Source organism: Rhinolophus hipposideros (assembly GCF_964194185.1).
Source record: "Rhinolophus hipposideros genome assembly, chromosome: 18".
In the NCBI taxonomy this organism is placed as follows: Eukaryota; Metazoa; Chordata; class Mammalia; order Chiroptera; family Rhinolophidae; genus Rhinolophus; species Rhinolophus hipposideros.
Window position 1 is genome coordinate 32,024,177 of NC_138064.1, and position 22,625 is coordinate 32,046,801.

At 39.3% G+C, this 22,625-nt stretch overlaps 1 protein-coding gene across 2 annotated transcripts in view; it reads right to left on the bottom strand.

Moving 5' to 3' along the window:
• Positions 1-12,262, bottom strand: part of COL1A2 (collagen type I alpha 2 chain) — a 37,629-nt gene extending 25,367 nt beyond the window's left edge. The window contains exons 1-11 of one of the 2 annotated variants that reach the window (XM_081079546.1): positions 10,748-10,951; positions 8,023-8,033; positions 7,405-7,419; positions 6,714-6,749; positions 5,456-5,548; positions 4,089-4,142; positions 1,130-1,174; positions 988-1,041; positions 835-888; positions 469-522; positions 1-54 (exon numbers count right to left, since the gene is read on the bottom strand). In XM_081079546.1, the coding sequence (XP_080935672.1) occupies positions 1-54; positions 469-522; positions 835-888; positions 988-1,041; positions 1,130-1,174; positions 4,089-4,142; positions 5,456-5,548; positions 6,714-6,749; positions 7,405-7,419; positions 8,023-8,033; positions 10,748-10,826 (549 nt within the window). In that variant the 5' untranslated portion in view covers positions 10,827-10,951. Of the gene's footprint in view, positions 55-468; positions 523-834; positions 889-987; positions 1,042-1,129; positions 1,175-4,088; positions 4,143-5,455; positions 5,549-6,713; positions 6,750-7,404; positions 7,420-8,022; positions 8,034-10,743 lie in introns of both variants that reach the window. The other variant, XM_081079545.1, reaches the window with a different exon arrangement.
• Between the last annotated feature and the right edge of the window lie 10,363 nt (positions 12,263-22,625).

Genomic DNA, 22,625 nt, shown 5'->3' on the forward strand with positions numbered 1-22,625 from the left:
CCTAATGCCCTTGAAGCCAGGAAGTCCAGGAGTTCCAGGGAAACCACGAGCACCCTTAAAAAAGAAAACACAGAAGAAGACAAATAATGTTTTCTGTTCCAGATAAAAAGAAAATGATTTCTTCCCTCCAAAATATTTGTTCTTATCAAAGTTCAAGCTTGGAATCAAACACTAATATATTTTTAAGCACAGAGCTGTAAATTAACTTACTCTAATTTGAATAACTAATACAGTGGTATTTGTAGAAAATACCATTTTGTTGTTTATAGTATGCCTGCTGTCATTGATATTATATTATTTGCCTTAATAAAAACTGGATGCATTCTTAAGTAGGCCAGATGCCTTCAATAAATGTTATAAGTTTGCAGACATCTATATTGCCATTTAGATTGACTTTACTTTTAGCAACTATCTTATATGTGAGATGCTCTCTGATGCTAGTACTATATACTGTTTAAAAAGTCGTACCTGTGGTCCAACAACTCCTCTCTCACCAGGTCGTCCGGGTTTTCCAGGGTGACCCTAAAACACGAAAGCATCATAGGGTTAACCTTTTCTTGGTAAACTATCAGATGAAAATGTGGGTATGGTGGTTTTCACAATAGAGGAAAAAGCCACCTCATAAAAATGTGGATCCAAACATACATTTAATTCGCAATTATATTTCCTTAAATACAATCCAATTAGTATTTTATTAAAATAATATTTCCCATATGGAGACAGTTATGTCAGACATATTTGGCTCTTGGCAGAATACTTCATTTGAATCTAGAAAATCTCGTTGAGAGAGGAGTACTAAATGGCATATGGAAGTGCTGAAAAGTAAACACTTACATCCTCACCAGCCTTGCCAGGAGGGCCAGTTGGGCCACGAGCACCTGCAGGACCCTAAAAAAAATAGAAGACCCATCATTTTGTTACGACTGGATTAACAAATTTCTTGGAAAAATAAAATAAAAGTATCACAAAGGGGAAGAATTGACTCACAGTTTGACCAGGTTCTCCAGGCTCACCAGCAGGTCCTTGGAAACCTTGAGGGCCCTAAGAGAAACCAGTCTGTCATACTCCAAGCCTTTCTTTAATTGTCCATCTTTTTACAAAAGAGAGATTACAAACTTTTGATACTTACAGGAGCTCCAGCTGCACCAGGAGGGCCTCTGGGTCCCATCAAACCCTATAAACAGGACAGATATACTCAGCACGGCGAAGGTGTGATGGCCTGGGATAGGGTCAGAGAGAACTAGCTTCGTAGTACCATTGACAGACATTTTGTGATAGACAGATAAACAGAACTGTCTTGGTCTTATTTCATCGTTTTTGTCCTTCCCAAAGGAAGCTTTAAGGGACTCAGGTTTCCTCCACTAATTCTCTGCTTTTGCTTTTCCTTTCCTACTAACCCAAAGCAGCAGAACTCAATGAGAATTGGATGGGGTGGCCATAGGTTCCTTCAAGTTGTGCACAGGGGGCATTCTGAAGTTGTTCTAAAAAATCAGCCTTTGCAGAGTACAGAGTACACAGCTGCCTACTATGGAGCTGACGAAGTATTTCTATTTGGCTTCTCTTGATCATATGTCATCTCCTCATGTCATCCTTAGCCAAGAAATTGATATTTTTATTGCCACAAGGGGCATAAATTAAAAAGGATCAAAAATCCTTTTTAACGATTAGAGGGCGGTTTGTTATAACCTGACAACTACTTTAAGGATTGCTGGTGACTGATGCAAATGTCAAACGAAAGTAGATGTAATGAGGGGTAAAGGATAAATAAAATATTATTGAAACATCTCCCTGGAAGAGTCTATCGCATAATATTGTTACTGAAAATATGACCCAAATGACAGCCGATTGTTCTTCCCTTTGTGCTTCATTCTGTAGCACACAAGTAGAGTGAAACAAGCTAAATTTCGTTTAGCTTACAAGCTAATATTTAGTTTGCAAGCTAAATATACATTCTTGACTCCTTTTCAGTAATCCACGCCTGTGCAAGCTCTTCCGTAGGAGCCCATTCCTCTATTGCTGAAAATACTGTACAGACAAGTCTTGGATAATTTGCTCATGAGGGACTCTGCAGTCCATTGTCAACCATAGGGACTCTGCAGTCAAGTCTGCCCCACTGTATTAATGCCTAGAGTGAAATAATACAGATTTTATTAAAAAGTACATCATCTTAATTATAAGAATTATTTATTTGGTTTTGGGAAATGCGTCGACCTTAAAAGAAACTGTCACTTTGCAATCAAAATAATTTTTAAGGATACATTAATAAACAATTTTCTTTGACACCATGAATTTTTAATTATATTTATTCATTTTTTCCATGTATTTGCAACAATTTCATTTGCATAAAACGTAGTTTGTTTTGTGGAGGCTGTGAGACAATGATTACTCATTAATTCAGAGAAGAACCCTGTGGGGTTTTATAGTTATTGATTTTCTGACACGGAAAATTATTTTAATACTTTATTGCTGCCTATCGTTCTTATTTGTGAAATACACATCTGTTGATTACATGTGTCTGTGAATGTGTGTGGATGTGCAAGCTTAAATTATATTTTACTGATATTTAAAAGTAAAACACTTTGCTTTATGTCCCCCAGAGAGATGTTCCAAAGTCAGGGGAATCTGAAATCCATATTAATTTTCTGGGCTTATGTAGGCTTTTTAAATTAGTGCTTTATTTTTTCCCCCTTTAGCTTCTTCTTGAAATATAGGTACTGCTTTAAAACTGACTAATGTCCAGCATTAGCTGAAATGGCTAATTTCACATATCGAATATAAACAAAGCCAAAAGAAAATCTCTACTTCTTCATTTCATACATGAATATTTTAAATTACCAGGAAATTGGAAATCATCATTAAAGGCACATTACTTCTCAAGTGAGAGTTTCAATTTACAGAAAATATTATCTTGCCCTTATAGTGTATTAGCTTATTGTGGACCATTAGCTCCAACAAAACATCTTCTTTTGAAGATAGGGCACTGAACGCATTGTCCAAGTAAAATTTATTTTTTAAAGACCGTGTAAACTTTGGAAACAATTAATTAAAATCACCAGATTTTGTGTGTGTGTGTGTGTGTGTGTGTGTATTAAACTATAGTGTTTAATCAACTTAATGTTTTTACTTCCAGCATATTTCCCTCCATTTTATACATATTAGTATGTATTTTGCATGCTCATATCGTTTTTTTCATTAACATGTCTCACTAATGCTTGTTAAAAGGTTCACTTGTTGAAGATAGACCATCATCATCATAATCATATAGAAAACTTTTCTAAATTTTACTAAAATTATAGGATATATTGCTGAATATTTGTGCTGATTAATATAAGTGCTAAATTTTACTCATATTTTCTTCTATATTGATTTGTAATTAATAGACTGAAAAATGAATTTTTATCAAAATGGATACAAAGAAACATTTCCTACGTTGTTCACCCCTGAGGGAGGGTGAAACGCTGTCATATTCACTGCTATATCCCCAATGCATAATACAGTTTGGGGCCGATTGAAGGCACCTGATAAATATGTGTTGAATAAATTAATAATTTATTCAAGTGCTATATACATGCATGAGCCATGTCATCATCAAACATCAGACATCTTGTCTGGCTGTTGTTCTAGTTCTGTCATCAGCAACCTATACGGGCCTTAAACTCTAGCTATAAAATGAAAAGTCTGGACTAGAAATTGTCGATCTTTTCAACAAGTTTATAGAACTTAATAGTTCTCTATCTCTAAGGGTTTCTTAAAATTCTGAGCAATGTTAAAGGATGTAAAAAAAATTAAAGTGATCACTCTTTTGAATTAAATTGATTTACTTAAATTATGATTGCTATGTCCAGAGGTTATTTCTTGGATGTAAGTATCTGATCTATCCTAAGAAGGCATGTTCACAGAGAAAACTGAACCCCCTTTAAATAGATTTAGATTTTTATAGATTTGAATACAAAAAGAGTTGCTGCTTTAATCTGATCTAAGTATTAGGTGTTAACCTAGTTAGCTAAATAATGGCAATGTGAAATTTAACATAAAATAAATCCTCTATTCAGTAATTTTTTAGCTAAGATAAAGAGAGATACACATACCATTGGTCCAGGGCCAAGTCCAACTCCTTTTCCATCATACTGGGCAGCAAAGTTCTAGAAGGGTGGGGGGGCAGAAATATATATATATACATATATATATATATATAAAATTATATATATATATATAATTATAATTGCCAGCCATGTAGTTCATTTTCTCATGCTACTTGTTAAGATTTTTCTGTTGTTGTTTAAAAGGGAGCAATATTTTTGATACAATTATTAGTTTAGAATTCCACATTGAGCTAAATTCCTAAGTCCGGGAAATACAAGTGTAAAATTTACTCCATACCTAGTTTGACTTTGGGAGCTTCCCTACCTTATTTTTCAAACCCTTTCCTGCCCTGTTCACCCTCTCTCCACTCCCATCTCCTACCTCTGCACTGCGGAAGGGGAGTTTTCAAAAATGTTAGAAGTCACTGAGGGCCCCTGATAAACTGGGCAGAGGCCAAGAAAACGACTTTGCACTTCCTGTTGCCCCACTCCTCCAGAACTCCACAGAATGACTAAGAGATCTTTTACTTGCTAAAGTTTCAAAAATAGATATAAAGAGTTTTCAAGTTTAGAGGAAAATTAAATTAAAATGCCCTTTGGAAGATTAAATTTTAAAAAATAGTTCATAGTAATAACTTTCCTGTTAAAGGTATCTCTTATAGTGGTAGATCTGTTCAAGAAGGTGCTTTTGAAGGTACTCAATAGATAAGCAATCATAATAAGATCTTTGGGGGAGAAAGGTCTTATTTCACTGGCATACAGTTGAGTATTGGAATCAGGCTTCTGATTCATAGTGCTAACCAATTAAGCAAATATGTTTTCCTTCCTGCAGTGAGGCCATGTGGCACTCATACCGTTGTTAAATACCTAAAACTAAAAGAAGATATTAATGAAAAAAGAAATGTACTTTTCTCAAATTAGTTTCAAGCAAATTAAACCTAAAACTCTTTTGAATGTTGGTCCAGCAGACTTCAAACCAAGGAGAATAAAAAGAGTAGGATGTTTGTGAACTTACTTAAGATCCAGGATTTCAGTTATAATTCAATATAATCAAGCTCTTTAATAATGCAACACCTCTTATTTGTGCCCTACCAATAAAAGATACTAAGTACTCAAATTAAATGATGGTTCTGAGAGCTGCAGCTACCTTCAGTGAACACAAAAACCAGCCTGTAATTGATAAGAGCTCACAAAGAGAATGGGCAAAGCAGAATTCTGAATGAAGAAACCAAAGAAATGAAACAAAATCTACCAATATCCAAATAGCATCCCCTCCCTAAACTGCTAAAAATGAATTTCACAATGAGCCTTTTCCAATAGAAGTATGAGAGACCAAAGTTAGCTAAAAGTTAACAATACTTAAGACACCTTACCCCGCCAAGACCAGGGGGGCCAGGAGGACCAGGTGGACCAGGAGGACCTTGGGTACCATCATCACCATCTCTGCCTGGTGGGCCTGGTGGGCCCTGTTATGTAAAGAGTGAATTACATCAGCATTAGACCCCATAGGAACTTACACATGACAAAGGACCCCTAAGGACACATGTGGTCAAATCAGTTGTTCAGACCTTTCAAGGAGCAAGTGGTCTGGACATTCGATATGCCATATTTGTCCCTGCTTGAAATTCACTTGTGACTTGGGTTTATTTTAGAAGGAGGTTTAGTAACTGATATATGAAGAAGACACAAGACAGGGTAATTCCTCCAGGAAGAGAAACTACCTCAGCCGCTAAATATTGATTCATAATGAAGCTCCAGTATTCAAATGAAAGAAATCGTAGCTAAAATTTATGATTCCATAAACTTTATATGGTTAACAGTGCACAGTGATGTGCTATGTATATTGATTGACTGTTTCCGACTGATGAACTTACTGAATTGTTTTGGTTATGCTATGTGTGAATAGTAGATTAATTAATATGATAGCAGAGTAATTTTGTCACAGGGTAGAAAATCCTACCGATTTCCGACCATTAACACTATGTTGTTAATTATTTATGTTGTTAAAGTAACTTGCCGACATAATGCTACCTTTAATAGATTGTTTGAAATACATTTAAGTCTGTACTTCCAGATGAATACAAGAGATAGGTACTTGGTAAAAGTGTTATATAATGCAAAACCATATAGTTATACATGCCAAATAAGCATAGCAGGGAGATCTAAGAATACCATGAATAAAATGTATGCCTAATTTACATATTTATGAATTTAGACAGAAATATGTTGTTGACTGCTGTTTCACTATTACTACCAGGCTACTTAAGAGATCTTACTTGAAAAGCAAACAAAATGCCGTAATAAGAGAAAAACTACATAGTGGTAGTGAATACATTTTCACTCTGTATGTACTGGACAGGTCAACTAAAACCAAAAAAAAAAAATGGACCATGCAAAGAATATGGCTGTCTGTAATAGTTTTGCTTTCTTGAAGGTAATCTTGACCTGAAAAGAATATTGATTATATATAATAATGCTCATTCGTCTCTTCTGTAGGACATTATCTGCTTAAAAGATGGTGCAATTATCTGGCTACATAATATTCTTATAAATCGTCAGTCTCTGGTAGTTTCTAATATGTAGTTATTCAATTATGGGTCAAAACCCTTTAATAGTTCAAAAATTACACACCCTTTCTCCACGTGGTCCTCTGTCTCCAGCTGGGCCCTACAAGGAAGATACAAACAGCACAATTCTAAATGTCTAAGCAATTTCCAGTGAACAAGCAAAGCATTCTTGATAAAAATTAGTTGGCTAGACTGAGCTAATCACAATGCTATTAGATAACAGCTATAAAATGGCACAATACAATAGATAAAAGTGTGTTGTTTTTGTTATAATTAACGTAATTTTTAAAAAAAAACTGGGATATTGGAGGCTACAGTCTCCAGTTATTAGGCCAAAATATTATAACTACTGTTTTTAGAAAGATGATTTCTGTGGAAAGAGTTACCATTTTGTTACATCGTTAGCAGCATATTTATATAGTCAAAGCCCTTTAAAATAAACTTTCATCTACCTATAATTAACATAATAGTCATTATGTCTCAAGAATAAAGACAAGTCTTTTTTTCTTTAGTATGTAGATCACCAGTTTATAAAATATAAGTGTAATTGGAGATGATTCTGGAAGATATTAAAACTGTTATATTAAACATCAAAGCTATTTTATTTTTGGTTTAGCTAATGCATATTCAATAGCTAAATAAATATGGGCAAATCTTGACAAAGTATTTTCCTTCTATAGTCCACTATAAATTTAGTTAAATTATAAATTATTGCTGATAATTTCAGATATTATGGAGAAGTATTGGACTCTTACCTTTCTTGCAGTTGCCTAGAAAAGAAATGTAAAAGATTATTATGAGGAAAATTATATACATATATTTTAAAATGGTTCCCATTTCTGTGTAGTATACAATATACCTGTGGAGTATATATATTGAGCATTACTATTATCTTAATATTTCAAAGTATGACTTTAAATTTTACAAGTAAATTAAATAAAATATGTACAGAACGAAATATATACTTATCTGTAATCATGCCTCAAATTCAATTCATGAGCTAAGAATTTGTTCATTATACTCTTGCAAATGACTCCAAAGGAGTGACAAGTTTCTCTAGCTCTGTGAAGTCTTCTGCTTTGTAGTAGCAGCTGCTAAAATCCAAACTTCCCCTGGATTATTTACTCTCTATCTCTTCTTGGTCTTTTTATGAGAGTGGTCTTATTCAGTAGCCCCGCCCATTTTGGAAATTGGGGTGGGTACTTTCTAAGGCAACCAGAAAGGTTTGACTACCATAACTCTTGATAATTTTCTTGGGAATTCAGGTTGGTCAATACCAACGTAGCCTCCCCTTCTTTTCCCAAAGAAGACATTACTATGGCCAAGGCAATCAAAGTATTAAAAAAATATATTCTAAAAATAATTTTACTTACCTCTTGTAAAGCTGTAGAAGAAAGGGGAAAACAGGAAATAATTATTAGTATTATTTCATTGACGAATAGCAGTGAATACCAAATAAATATGTTAGTCTCTAAAATTAACTTGCCTAAGTAAAAGACCAATTGTGTTTTTTATTAGGAAAATTCTAATGACTTGGAAATTATGCAGGTCAAAAGTATGGCAGGGATCAGGGTGACTTGCATACAATATTAACGTGTAACTATATTTTGAATCGAATTGTTATTTACTATTTTATAAATTTGTGAAATATTAATGTGTCCAAAGGATATTTCTAATGCTCAGTAATTAAGCCGGTAGATTACTGAATGTGAGTAAGACCAGTAGATTGATGAGGAAATAATTTATGGTTTAGATAATTTTTGATACTTAAAAATCTAAGAAAAGGAAGAATTTAGGAAAATATGTTGCCGAAAGTATCCTTTTTTTTTAAAATAAAACATTAAAGTTACTTACCATGTTTCCCCGAAAATAAGACCAGGTCTCATATTAAGTTTTGCTCCAAAAGACGCATTAGGTCTTATGTTCAGGGGATGTCATCCTGGAAAAATCATGCTAGGGCTTAATTTCTGGTTAGGTCTTATTTTCGTGGAAACATGGTAGTACTTCACCGAGTTTGTACCTTTTCTTAATGTCCTGTTTCAAAAGATCTAATTGGCAATATGAAACTGGATTCATTCGGACATCTGAAATTTTGCTTTAAGTTAGTTCACTTAAGTTAGGTAAGGTCATTTTACAGATTACTTTTGTCCCTTAGAAGGAATTTCCCTGTATAAATAGAAAAACTGCGGATTCAAAATCTTGAAAAATAATGGGAAAAATACGCTAAAGTAATATTCCCTCTTTTGCCATGATTGCTGTAAGTCCTTAAGACTGAATTCCTCTCCTACCTATAAATTCCTCTCCTAACCTATAAAAATTATAGGTTAACGCAGGATATAAGTGTGGCCAACCTGGCAACAAGATGAATCACCCCTAAAAATTGCTTTAATTAAGTGGACAAGAAATATGTTATTTGGAGTGAGAACATCTGTTGCAATAGTCACAATTCAGGAGGGCGGACCACATCCAGCACTGACATTTAAGGGCAATTTATGAGAATTACTTTTAAATTAGGAAAATGATATGTTCACTTCATTGTGTCCATCCGCAGGAAGAATAATTATGCCTGCACTTGATTAACAGAAGTCCTTATGATTTTGGAAATTTGCCTTTTAATTACAGGCTGAGCCATTTTGAAGAACGTGTGTTTGGTAACTTTTATTTCAGACTGTGGTTGGCTGTTACTCAGAAGGTAAGTTGTCTTTTGTATCTTCAAACTTCCCTAGGTCTGTTCCCATCTTTTCTCTAGGAGCCAACTCTTTCCCCTCACCCTCAGAACTCACAAAAAAAAAGAACTTGGTGATGTGAATTTGTTCAATGCAATTACTCCTTAGTAACCACAGTGTGTACACTAAAAGTGGGTGAAGGGAGAAAACACACCAAAAATGCATCAGTAATAATGCAATGGTGGACGCCGTTGTACGTGGTAGAGCAAATGTTTTGGAGTGTTGGGCACAGTCAGAAACCCCTCAGACTCCATCAAGTCTGTATCTTGGGTAATTAGGAAGCCATTGTCAAGACATCAAAAATGGACTGATTTTCTTCATTCTATCTTGACATGAAAGTCTGGCCATAAAACCTACAGCTGGAACCTGGCCTTGGAGTCCATCTAATCTCTATCCTGCATTTTAGAAAAAGCTCAGTTTGACTTGCCCAAGGTCACATGGTAAATCAGTGGCCATATCATGGGAAAAACCTGGGTCTCTTGAGTCTCACATCAGTGTTGATATTTCCCAACTTGCTGTGTTCAAAATGTCTGGTTGTCATTGGAAACATGTCGACGAGGTAACTCTCAGGTGCAACAGAAGGCAGAGCAGATTTCAGTTACCATTTCCATGACTAATAACGAATTGAGAAGCTAATGAATGGAGAAGCTAATTTTACTTTTCTGAATGTATCCATTCCACGTAGCGTCCATTTCCCTTCCCAGAAACTGACTAGCTGTTGGGAATGGCTTTAGTCACAAATGCAGATCACCTCTCTGGAAACCTCTAGTCTTCCCTTAGCCTAAGGCCTGGTCCCCTGTGCTTTCACTGTCCTCCCTCCAGAGGGCGCCTGATAGTCATCGTCAAGTTCATCATCATCCCAATCATCATCAACATCATCATCATCATCCAGACAAGTCTCAAACACCCAGAAAAGCCGTTAGGGGGTGAGTTTTGTATTACTACATTAGAAGGCATTCTAAAGCAGAACTCAAGTTTTACAAGATGAGTATCGGCGCAGTTATGGGGCCTGTTAGGGAAGGCCCTGGCCTTCTTCCTCCATCACATCAGTTGTTAATTATCTCATCCTCAGGGAAAAACCTTTCTGTTCCCTTTGAACTTCACCATCCAGGGGATTCAGATGAAGTGAACAGTCTCACTCCGAGTTCAGAGAAAAGTCTTCTAACTTTTGGCGAGAGTCGGGCGTTTTATGGTTTCATTTCTAAGGTAAGTTACGTGTTTCTTATCCATGCCAGCATTTCTCCACATGCCAGAGAGCCTTCCCTCCAAGCTGTACCTCGAACTTCGTTTAGGTTTTTCCCTTTTCAGACCAGGGTGCCCACCCATCTAACCTCTCTCCCCCGCCTGCCCCAAACAAGCGGAAGGCACTTACATTGGCATGTTGCTAGGCACGAAGTTACTGCAAGCAGCAACAAAGTCCGCGTATCCACAAAGCTGAGCATGTCTACCATTTAGACATGCAGACTCCTTGTGTCGCAGAGCCCCTGGGTCACCGGCGGAGGTATCACCTGGCGGGCGCAGGCATGCAGTCGTGGGGAGTACCTCCAACTTAGCCGAAACCTCCTGCCGCCTTGGTGCTAAAATAATAAAGCCGAGATCTGCCCTATTTATACGGCCAAAGTTTCCCTGGCCCGAGGGTGCCTCCAAAAACGCTTCCACCAATGGGAAGTCTGGGGCTGGGGGCCCGGGCAGCCACAGCTGGGAGGAGACTGCGGGGGAGCAGAGGAGGGAGCGAAGGGGGGAGGAACGTGGCCAAGGGGCTGGCTTCTTAAATTGGTTCCATTCTTTTTGAGGACGTGGACACTTTTGAGGCTTTCAAGGGGAAACTCTGACTCGCTGTCTGCATACCTCCGCCCTCCCCCGTCCCTCCGCCCTCCCCTTCCCTTTCCGAGTTTGGAAACACTTTTGGACACGTCGGAGCGCTCTGTAGACACCGACGTGGGCAGAGTTTGCAGATCTGGGTACTGCGGGGCAGCTGGAGAGGGGACGGGCGCCGGGAGATCAAAGCAGGAGCTGTCCAGCCCGGCCTCACCTTGTGCCCCGCGGGCCGGCAGGGTGGAGGGGCCCGGCGGGCGAGGAGGGGGCAGGGGAGGCGGGAGCAGGGATCCGACTGCGTGGCGCAGCCGGAGGCCGCCCTCCCTCGCCCTCTTCAGTCCGCCCCCGCCCCCTTCAGCCCACCCTCCACCCTGCCTCTTTTCCCTGCTTTGGGGAGTGTGCGCCCACTCTTTCAGCAGTAACGCTCTCCTGGCTCCAGGAGAGGGTGAGACGGGGGTTGTGTCCGCGGAGGGTTACGTTGGAGTCGGAGGACGACTGCTGTTGGGGGTTCGGAGGGGAACGGGCTTAGGGCGGCGTGGCACCCATTACAGGGAGGATGCGCTTTGCGCACACTAGACCAGACCAAGCCATCGGGAAGACCTTTCACCTCCTCGCTTTCCTCTGCTGAGGCTGATTCTAAATCGAGGCGTTGGGGATTATCTAGCCCTGCGAAATGACTGCAACAGACAGACCTGGACATCTCCCTTACGCAGTCTCCTTGCTGAGGTTGCGGGGTAGGACCCGCACCTTCTCTTTCAGGTTTCCGGTCCCTCTCCTCGACCTCGCAGGCTCCTTGTCCGCATTTACTGGTTCCATCCTGAGCCTGGACTCTGATAACCCTCTAGTGACCATCCGCAACCCCTCTTGATCTCGCTGCCCATTCACTGACCCCACCCTTACAAGCAATCAGTGCCCAAGCACCTTCCTTTTGTCCCAGGTCCTTCCACAGCTTGGAGAAACCTCCTAGCCCATCTTCAGAAGCTTCTAATACGAGTTGGGGATATAGGCAGTCTTCTCTGGTAACATCCCCAGCAGCGCCCCCACCAACGTGGATGTTAAATCCCCAACACTCAATCTCCTTCTCTCCTTGCGGCTCCATCCCACTCTCTGCTTCCCACCAGGGAGAGGAGGAGCTGGGGCCTTGACCCTGAGACACTGGGGGTGGGAGGCCAGAGCTCCCAGGAATTGCAAAATACTGAGTGCAGTCAACTTCAGTGGATTGCCCTTTTCCCAGTCCTCTTGAGATGTCATTTCAGGCCCAGAGGAAAAGCTTTGGGTCTGGGGCGGCTTCTGCTTGCCCAGCATCCCTAATGAGGCTGCCATGGGTTACTCAGAGTGCCATCCTGTCCCAGAAGTCAACACAAAGGGGCATCTTTAGGTCAATTCTGTTTCCACCAAACAGAAATTCAATGGGCTATAGTTTCTTACTAATCTTTTTTCCTTTCTTCCCCCATCTCTCCCCTCCTTTCTTTTTTTCTTTTGGCTGTACTTTAAGGAAGAATTTCTACCTAACTCATCAGCAGCTGCTATAAACTGAAGAGATTGAATATTCTTAAACCGGTTGCTTCCTCTAACTTTAAAAACAAACAAACAAACAAAAAGTTTAATGGAAATAAAAGAGAACAACCCCAAACTATAATAAACTCTTATTTTATTCAAAGTAAGAGCACTGACTTGAGAGATAACTATGGAAGACTTTTTGAGATAACGTGCAGTAAAGGAATTTGAAAGGGGTTCTGATCAGTTCTAGGAAGGTGTTTACAAGGTGTTTATCAATCCAAAGTCAAATCTGATCATTTCAATTGTAAAACAGTTTTTGGAAGTGCAATTGTAATTTCCCTTTTAGCATAAAAAATTCTCAGCTAGTTTTTGAGAATTAGAAAAATATGAATTCAAGCACACATTTATAAACTTAAAGGAAAAAAACGTCTCTGCAGAGTAAACTGATCACTTGAAACGCATTCCTGGAAACTGATGCAAATACCAAATGCGGTGGGGCACCCTCCCTGCTGATGTGGCAGCGTTTGAAGCAGGCAGTCGTCCGTGGTTGGTGGGAGGCCCTGGATCTAGATGGAACAATGAAAATGGAGAAAACTGAAGGGGAATTCTTTTTAAAGTGGGAGACGGATTCCAGTTCCAGCAGTTTTTACATATTATTTGGATCCTCTCTTTCTCTTACTCCTCACTCAGTGGGGAACATAGTTAATTAAGTGTTTATGTTATAGGAAGATTTCTTTAATGATTACCTTTAGATCTGTTTAACATTTCGTGCCTCCAAACAGGGAGAGGCTTTTTTGTGTGAATGGAGTGGGGCTGGGGAAAGAGCTGACCCAAAGCCTAAACTGAGTGTCCTGGTGATGGCTGTGTGTGAGTGGAGGGGGAGCCTCTGTGCCTGGGAGCAGGGGTGGAGGGGAAGGTTGGAGACTGAGGAGGAGGAGCAAAGAGTAAGGGAGTAGAGGGGGTAGAGGCTGTGAGTGGTGGATGGAACACGGGAGGCAGAAATCAAAGACTTCTACATTTTGCCACTAGACAGTGAACACCTCGGTTTCTATTCCTAAATCACTGTCTGTTGCAAAAAAAGATGATCTCTTCATCTCCCTATGACCTACAGATGACAAACTAGGCCATACTTAAAAATATGGCAAGAGAATGGCTGGGAGCCTGACTGCTGACGGGATGCGAACCAGCCTGGAAAGGCCCTATTATGTTATACTTTTATTCCTTTCTTTGATCAAAATGAGCATCTGACCGACATCTCCTTTCAAACATTTAAGGATACTACACTATCTCATTCTAGTTCTAGCTCTAACTAAGCTGGTTGTCAAACAACTGCTAAGTAGGTATGAGCTGACAATTAAGGTGTTTGCTGAAAAGGTTTGAGGGCTGACCTCTCAGTGCGATATTACTTTGGAAAATGTAGATTCCTGCCCTACATCATGTCAATTAGGTTATTCACGTCTTTCTATTTAAAAGAGACCAGGGGCGACCACGTGGCTCAGTTGGTTAGAGTGCGAGCTCTGAACAGTAGGCTTGCCAGTTTGGTTCCTACATGGGCCAGTGAGCTGCGCCCTCCACAACTAGATTGAAGGACAACAACTTGGAGTTGATGGGCCCTGGAGAAACACACTGTTCCCCAATAGTCCAAAATAAAATAATAAAATAATAAAGTAAAATGGGTCCAGATGTATTCATCCAACTAATATTTAGCGTTATGCCAGGCACTGTACTAGTTAATGGGTATATAACTATGAAACGGAATGACATGGTCATTGCCTCAAGGAGCTTGTAGTCTGTTGGAGAATAGAGAATAATGTGATGGGGGTACAGGGAGCTTATGTGTTAATGGGAGGATTTAAGATGGACACCTCCTCTAGATTTAGGTGGGTGGAGTCAAGGAGGGTTTTCTAGAGGATGTAACAAGCTCAAGCCTTGAATGTGAATAGGATTTAGAAGAGATGGGGCACAGATCCAGGCACAGAGGCGTGAGAAGATTTGGCAGTTCTGAGGAATGCAAGTCTTTCAGCATGTAGGACTGTGGGGGGGGGGGTGTGTGTGTGAAAGGGGTGGGGGGAAATAGAGGAAGGAACTAGAGATGACATCAGTGGATTTAGTAGGGGCCAGATCAAACAACACTTTTTAAGCTGTATTCTGGTGCTTCTGTTTTCTTAACTATGTGCTATGGGGAGTGTTTGGATGATTTTAAACATAGAAATTATGCAACGACAGAGTGCTTTTAAAAAGACAACTGTGGCTAGGGAAAGGGATGAAGACTGCTCTGCTGCCCCTGCTGAGGAGGGGCGAAGTATGGACTGGCTCACCGCTAGTCGGTCAGAGGGCAGTCTGATGGCCCACGGTAGATGGGTAGGTCTTGTAAGTCCATACACGGCTCCATGTCGAGTACAATTTGTAATCTTACGGCTTCTAGGCGAGAAGCGATAAACCTACCGAGTAGGTTGAGGATGCAGGGCCCAAAGGAGAGTAGAAGGAGGAGTACTAGTAGAGGGGCCAAGAGGGGCCGTAGCCATTGTAGGAGCTGGGTTCTAAGGGATGCCCACCAGTCTGAGAGACCCAGATGGAAGTTATTAGTTCACTGGCAGTGTCCAAATGGGTAACTATGGACCTTGTATAATTTATGTAAAAACAACATTTTTTTGTTGTTTTAGGTCTAGGGCAGCGCAGATGAGGGTGACAATAAAAAAGAGGAAAAAGGCAAGTATTAGGAGAATGTAACCTCCCATTACTGTCCCTTTGGGGTGAAGGTCACCATCCGGGCATTTATCTGAATGGCGCAGGATTAATTTCAGATCTCTCTGGTGATGGCTGGAGTATTCAGGGCTCTGATAGTTAGGGTTATGTCATCAGAGGGGAGATTGAGATAGAAAAACCATAGGCAGTCAGGGACATGGCCACGGTGGAGGGAATTAAGGCGGAGACCATAACAAAGCCAAAGGAAATAACTTTAATAGCCAACAAAATAGATTCAGGCTGCAGAGCCCACCAAAACTATCAGTTCAGGTGTAGGGGGGAAGGGCCAATCAGCTTGCAGTTAACAATTTCAAACTACAGAGAATAGCCCCTTGTCAATCACAGGTGTCAATCAGGTAGTCCTCCACCTGGAGAGGAACATCCCATCCCAGATAAGGCCCCCAGGCTCCTGTGAGCCATGCCTTTTGGAGCCTTGCCTTTGCTCGGCCGGCTTCAAACTTTTTGGAGTGTAATTTTTCTACTAATGAACTGCTTTTTCATTACTTAAAAAAAAAAAAAGACAACTGTGGCTGCAGCGTTGAGAAACGATTAACAGGAGAACACATTGGAGACAGAAACCAGTTAGGAGGCTGCAGCAGTGTTTCTGAAGGGACATGATGGTGGCCTGAACTAAGGTAGTTTTGGTGGAGTTGTAGAGAAGTTGGGTTTTAGAAATATTTTGGAAGTAGAAGAAAAAGACTCTGGTGTTTGGTTGGGGGGAGTAAGGGAGAAGGAGGACTTGAGGAGCATCACCAGGTTTCTGGCCTTGGCCACTGGCTGCCTGGAGGTATCATCTATCTATTTGGGAAACATCTGAGGAGGAGAAGGCTTGGGGTGAGTAAGGGGAGGATAAAGAGGTCAGTCTGGGTATATTCAGTTTGGGGTGTTTGTGGACCACAGGTCTCACAGGGGATTAGATATTCAGGCCTAAAGTCCAAAATTTATGCTTGGCCTAGATTTATGGACAAGAGAGTGAGTCATTGGATTACCGATGTCATTCAAGTGGAGGAAATCGCCCAGGTTGTATGTATGTATGGAAACAGACATTAATAAAACCTAGAACAAAATCCTGAAAAGCTCCAGCATGTAAGCAATAGACGGAAGAAGAGGAAAATCCATAAAGGCGACTGAGAACGAACAGCCGTACGGGGTGGAAGAAAACCAGTGTCTCCATCACAGAAGGTAAGGGAACGGATTGTTTTGGGAGCAAAATAGAGTTTTGGGGGGTGCTGAAAAGTTTCAGATGATCAAGTTTACTTGACCTCTCAGAAACATAGGCTACAATTATTACATAAATTAGCAGCTTGGAAGTCATGGTGATCTTGGTAAAGGTGATTTCAAGGGAATAGAATCCAGCTGAGAGAACATGGAAGACTGAGGTAATTAAGACATCAGAGAAAACATGAGGCGATTTCATCATTACATACACATCAAAGAGTGCACTTATGAAAACCTGTGTGGTATAGCCTACTACTATAATTGTATGTGCTATACTTTTATACAACAACAAGCACAGTAGGTTTGTTTACACCAGCATCATCACAAACATGTGAGTAACGCATTGCATTACCACACTGCAACAGCTATGTCACTAGGTGATAGGAAGTGTTTAGCTCCATTATAATTTCTTTTTAAAATTAAATGTATTCAGGTAACATTGGTTAATAATATATAAATTTCAGGTGTGCAACATTATAATTCAATATCTGTATACCCTATTGCCTGCTTACCACCCCAAATCTAGTTTCCATTATAATCTTATGGGACGAACGTCGTACATTGGGTGAGTCGTGGACCAAAACATTGTATAACAGAAGTCAGGAGAGACCTGGGATATAGTTTAAGGGTGACATTAGGATTAACATGGAAGAAAATTACGCATGTTAGAAAGAGACCGTCAGAAGGAGACGTTCAATCTCACTCCATTTTAAAGACTTCCATTGAAACGTTCTTTTCCTTCTTGAGGTTTCCTACATTATACGCCCCTCTCCCCCATTTTCTTTTTAATATTAAAGGAAGGAGCACTTTTAACTTGGTAGTGAATGATCGATTTTTTTTTCTTCAGGAGTTCCTTTTAAACTGTGTAGACAGAGTCCATTTATCTCATAGTTTATGAATCCCAGTTTTATCTGGGATTAGTGACCCGTTTTGCAGGTTTAGCAATATGAAATAGACAACCACTGAGTATTCTTGTACTCGTACAGATTATATGAATATAGGGGTTTTGTGGTATCTTGTTATCGACTCTTCCATCGTCAATGCTCCATAATTCAGAGAGATGTATCAGGGCACACAAATTTCAGCTTTAAGTCAAGTCTACCTTTTTCTTTGAGAAGATGCAGATTACATTTATTCAGCTAGCTCCAAATCCGTCTTTAAATTGTAGAGCACTAGAATGCATTCCAAAAGTCCACTCTGGCTTATTAGAAGTTTGGTTGGCTTGGTTTCTAAGCTAATATTTTTCAGATCTTTTCAAGTGGTGGAAAGAAATAAGGAGATTTTTTCTTCAGTTAAAAAAAAGGTTCTGGGTGTTGTAATTGATTGATTCACCCATTAAGTTGAATCAAGATATATTCTCTTTGGTTCTTACATTACATATAGAAAAAGAATTTTAAGTACTTAATTAAATGATGTCATATTTAGAATTTATATAATTTGTATTTCATCTTTTAAAAATAACTAGCAAATTAAGTTAACGGTATTACTGATGAACTCTTTGGAATTTAAAATTTGACTTTGACCGCTGGAATTCTCTACTTGCATGAACAATCTTCCAGTTCGTTAATGTGACATCATAACTGCCTATTATATAGTGTGCTAAGTACTCTGCCAGGAATTTTACATAAATTATCTCAAACCTCCAACAATCATCTAAACTTTACTAGGATGCATTTTATTATTCCCAATTTTACAAGCAACAAAACAAAACAAACCAAAATAAAACAAAACTGAGGCTTAGAGAGATGAAGTGACTTGTCTATGGGTTCCCAGATCCTAGAATGGATCAGTGCCTCTGGTGTACATTTTCAAAATGTTTTGTATTTCTAATATCTAGTATGTATCACGATGATAATGGATTAATTAATTAAAGGAGTTAATTGTTCATTGACTGGCTACACTTGAATGTGAGGTCTTCAATAGCAGGGATGATGCCTATTTTATTCACACTCCCAACCCCAGATCTTAGCATCATGTCTGCTGAATAATAGATGCTCAATAAATATTTTTCCTCAATAAATGAAGACTGATTTGGCATGACATAACTGGAGAATATAGAACTTAAATGTAAATTCTGGTTACTTTTTTTCATTGATGGTTTAACCATTTAATCCACACATTTTAAAATTTCTTTTTATTGATAGGTAAGAGTGACAATCAACACACGAAATTTACTTGAATAGTCCATGAATGTATTTTAACCAACTCACCCAATATTAGCACCTAATTATTCCTTGATATCTTTTAATATTTTATTAAGTCTACTTATGAAGAGTGAAATGATTGAAGAATAGGAAAAAGCTAATTTTATTAATAATTATAAAGTCATGAAATTTCAGAGGTGGAGGACAATTTAGATATCATCCAAATCATAATCATATACATGTGTGGAATCAGGATTTGTTCTTCTTTCATATTTCTAATGTCTGGCAAATGTCAAGCACACAGCAGGTATTCAATAAGTTTTAGTTTCATGAATTAATACATTTTATAAATGAGAAAACATGCCCAGGAAGGTTATGTGATGAGCTAGCTTATGGTAGACCTGTAACCAGGGGATCTCCTGATTCCCAGTCTCTTGCTCTTTCCTCGAAATTAAAATAACAGCTAGCATTTGTCTAGAATATTTGGCAGTATTTAACCTTTACAGTAGTGTAGAGATTAGTTATTATGTTACAGAAAAGAAAATTGAGGCTCAAAAATATTCAAGGTTTTCTCCAGATCGGTGGTTCCCAAAGTGTGGTTCCCGGACCAGCAATATCAGCATCACCTTAGAACTTGCTAGAAATACAAATCACATGCCCGTCTCAGACCTACTAAATCAGAAACTCTGCAGGTGATTTAGCACAACCTGTGTTTTAACAGGCCTCCAGGTTTGAGGAATGAGACTGCTATGGTTAAATTTGAAATAAATCTGAATTTAACATCATGGAGAATAGACGTGAGCATAACAAGATTAAAAACTGGAAGAGCCCAGTTAAGAAAATATTAACTCCTTTTTTCTATTCTCCTTCACTCCAAAAAGCCCCCTTAACATCAATTTTTGCTCTCTCTCTAATATATCTGTTGACTTACTGCTTCTTTTCATTTTTCTCTATTATTTTATAAAATATTAAAAACAATTTTCAATTACAGTTGACATACAATATTATATTAGTTTCAGGTATACAATACATTGATTATACATTTCTGTAACTTACAAAGTGATCAGCCCCATCAGTCTAGTACCCATCTTTATTCTTTTCTTGATTCTCTTTGGTTCGTGGGGATGCGTAACTGAACATCCTGAAAGTCTATTAATTGTTTTTTATTTACAGTATTTGTAACATCAAAGGAAGATAATTTTAATTCCTCTTTGTTGATCCAAACCCTGTTTATGGTTATTTGGATAACGTAACATTTACAGTGGAAAAATGTTCCAAAGAATATACTAACATTTCAAGAAAGCTAAGTGTGATTGGCCTAATGGTTAGAACTTGTGCTAATGAAGTCTGGGTTGTAGCCTCAGTTCCTCTATGGCCAATTAACTTCTTCCTGTTACCATACGTTGGAATTTACCACTCTGTGGACCTGGGTACAATTCCTTAGATAATTAAACAGTTCAGGTGAGACAGGAAAGATTCATGGTTTACTGCGAATCCATTCATTACTCATTCTAGAAAATGCCCCCAAAGACCCAGATAGTGCTTGGAAACAGTTTATTTATATACTGAGATCTCAGACATGTGCTTCTATTCCCTGTAGTTCTCATGTCATGTTTTGGTACTTGAATAAAAATGGCACACCGGAGCCTTAAAAAAATGGACTTTCCTTCTGAAGCACCCAAGAGAGTATATGAGAGATAGAGAGTATGAGAGCAAGTAATAGATCTTCCTATTTCAGGAAGTGCAAGCTGCTGGACTAAACAATCAGAGAAGTCATTGTTTTTGCCTGGGAGTTCCTGCTGGGTTTTCTGACAGGGTCTTTATTTTACAACCTTGGCCTCTTAGGCACACCTGCAAACCCAGTCCTGTGCAGATGCTGGAAACAGGCTCTGTCCTTGTAGAGCAGCGGTGTCCAAACTGCGGCCCGTGGGCCAACTGCGGCCCGCAATCCATTGTTAATTGGCCTGCAGCAAATTCCAAAAATATATTTAGTTTACTTAAATAAACCAGGTAAGGCAATACGTACTTCACCTCGAGTGAGTGGCCCGGCTGTTTGTGTATTTTACCGCATATGGCCATTGGTAAAAAAACGTCGGAAAAAAGTTTGGACACCCCTGTGGTAGAGGATACAAGTAAGAAGCCCCAGCTGTAGCACTGTCTAACTGCCACTCATTGGATTTCACTCTCTAACACTGTTCTTTTGCCTGGGCTTCATATAACTGAAACTCAGTCCAAATTTTATGCCCATTCTTATAGCCTACCTTCTATCTTCTTGCACCTGAGTTCTTTCGAAAATGTGCCTGTTTCCTCTATAATTGGCTTTATTCACTTTATTTACTAATTTATTCAACAAATTTCCTACTGCCTATGTAAGATACGATGTTGGAAACAGAGCCTGAAACATGATCTTGACAACCTTCCCTTTCCTGCCCTTTCCTGACACCCTGGAGGCCAGAGTTCTGCCCCTAAACTCCAGCGCCATGTCTCTATATTCACGTTTGTCACTGTTGCAGACCTGCCTGGCTTCATCTGCCATAGTCCTTCCCCAGGGCTCTATATGCCAGCACCTGTTGCAACACCTGCATTCCTTCTTGCAGGAACCCACTGATGGCAGTTCTGTCTTGGCCCAGCACACACAGTAGTTCTCTCTGTGTTTTCCCTGCTTCTGACGTCCAGCTATTGCCTGCAGCTGAGTCCATTTCTACTGTGCCTGCTCCCAATCTCCACTTTTCTCTCAGAAACTCCATCTGAGAGAAGAGGATGGGTTTTGCCAGTTCCTCTAGCCACATCTTGTTTTGGTTTGTATGTTCAACAAAAAATAATGGTGTTCCCACTATGTGCCAGGTGCAAATGCAGGAATAAGCAGAGGGATAAGATATAGATTCCAAGCTCAGAAGACATCGCAAACACAGTAGATCCTCCCCAATTGTGAGGGTAAGAAGATATTTCAGTTTGAAGTACTTAAGATTTTGGGAGGTTGAAATAAGGTAATAGAGGGACTAAATGCAAACCCTTATAAATCTTTGTACATCTTTAAAGTGGAACCATCAAGACAGCATGCTAAATAAAGACAGCATCAGTGACATTTTTCACATCTTAAATGACTAATAATGGTTATGGTACAATTGCTTTCCATTTACCGTCTCTTGTTCAATTGAAATTTCTCAGAGTCTTTCTCCCCTGCCCTTTTAATGACATGCCCATAAATTTTCTTTGGTTTGCTGAAGGTAATGTACATATGAAAGGATTTCCCCCCCGTATCTGGTTCTCCATCCAAATGTGCAATGCCTTTCTGATTTCATGATTTGGAATTCTTGACTCTGGCATCCTCAGTCCCAGACCTAACTCCCAAAGCACATGCCATCAGTCCCCTCTTCCACAAATATCGCTTCCCTCCTTCCTGGAAGCTGTGAGAGTGCCATTTTAAGGTCCTGGTTTATGTCTCCTTAAATTCCCTTATTTCCTAAAGCCTCAAGGCAAAAAACCTCTGTTACAGCCATGCCATCTGCTTTACTTTTTTATTCACAACACCCAATTTCTACTTCTAATTATCCCCAACAGGAGTGACTCATAATTCTTATATACTGAAACTAAGATTCTTGTGGTTGGAAAAAAAGTGCACAAAACTAAATTTGCATATACTGGAATCCCTTGCTTACTAAAATTTAAAGTAGGGGCAATTCACTAATGGTGGCGGGGGGGGGGAGTTTATTTTACCTAACAGAAGAAAATAGCACATTAGCTCATTCAAACAAAGATATTTTGCATTTATTCATTGAACAATGTATTAACAAGGTCTAAGGGAGTCCATGAGGAGGATCAAATATC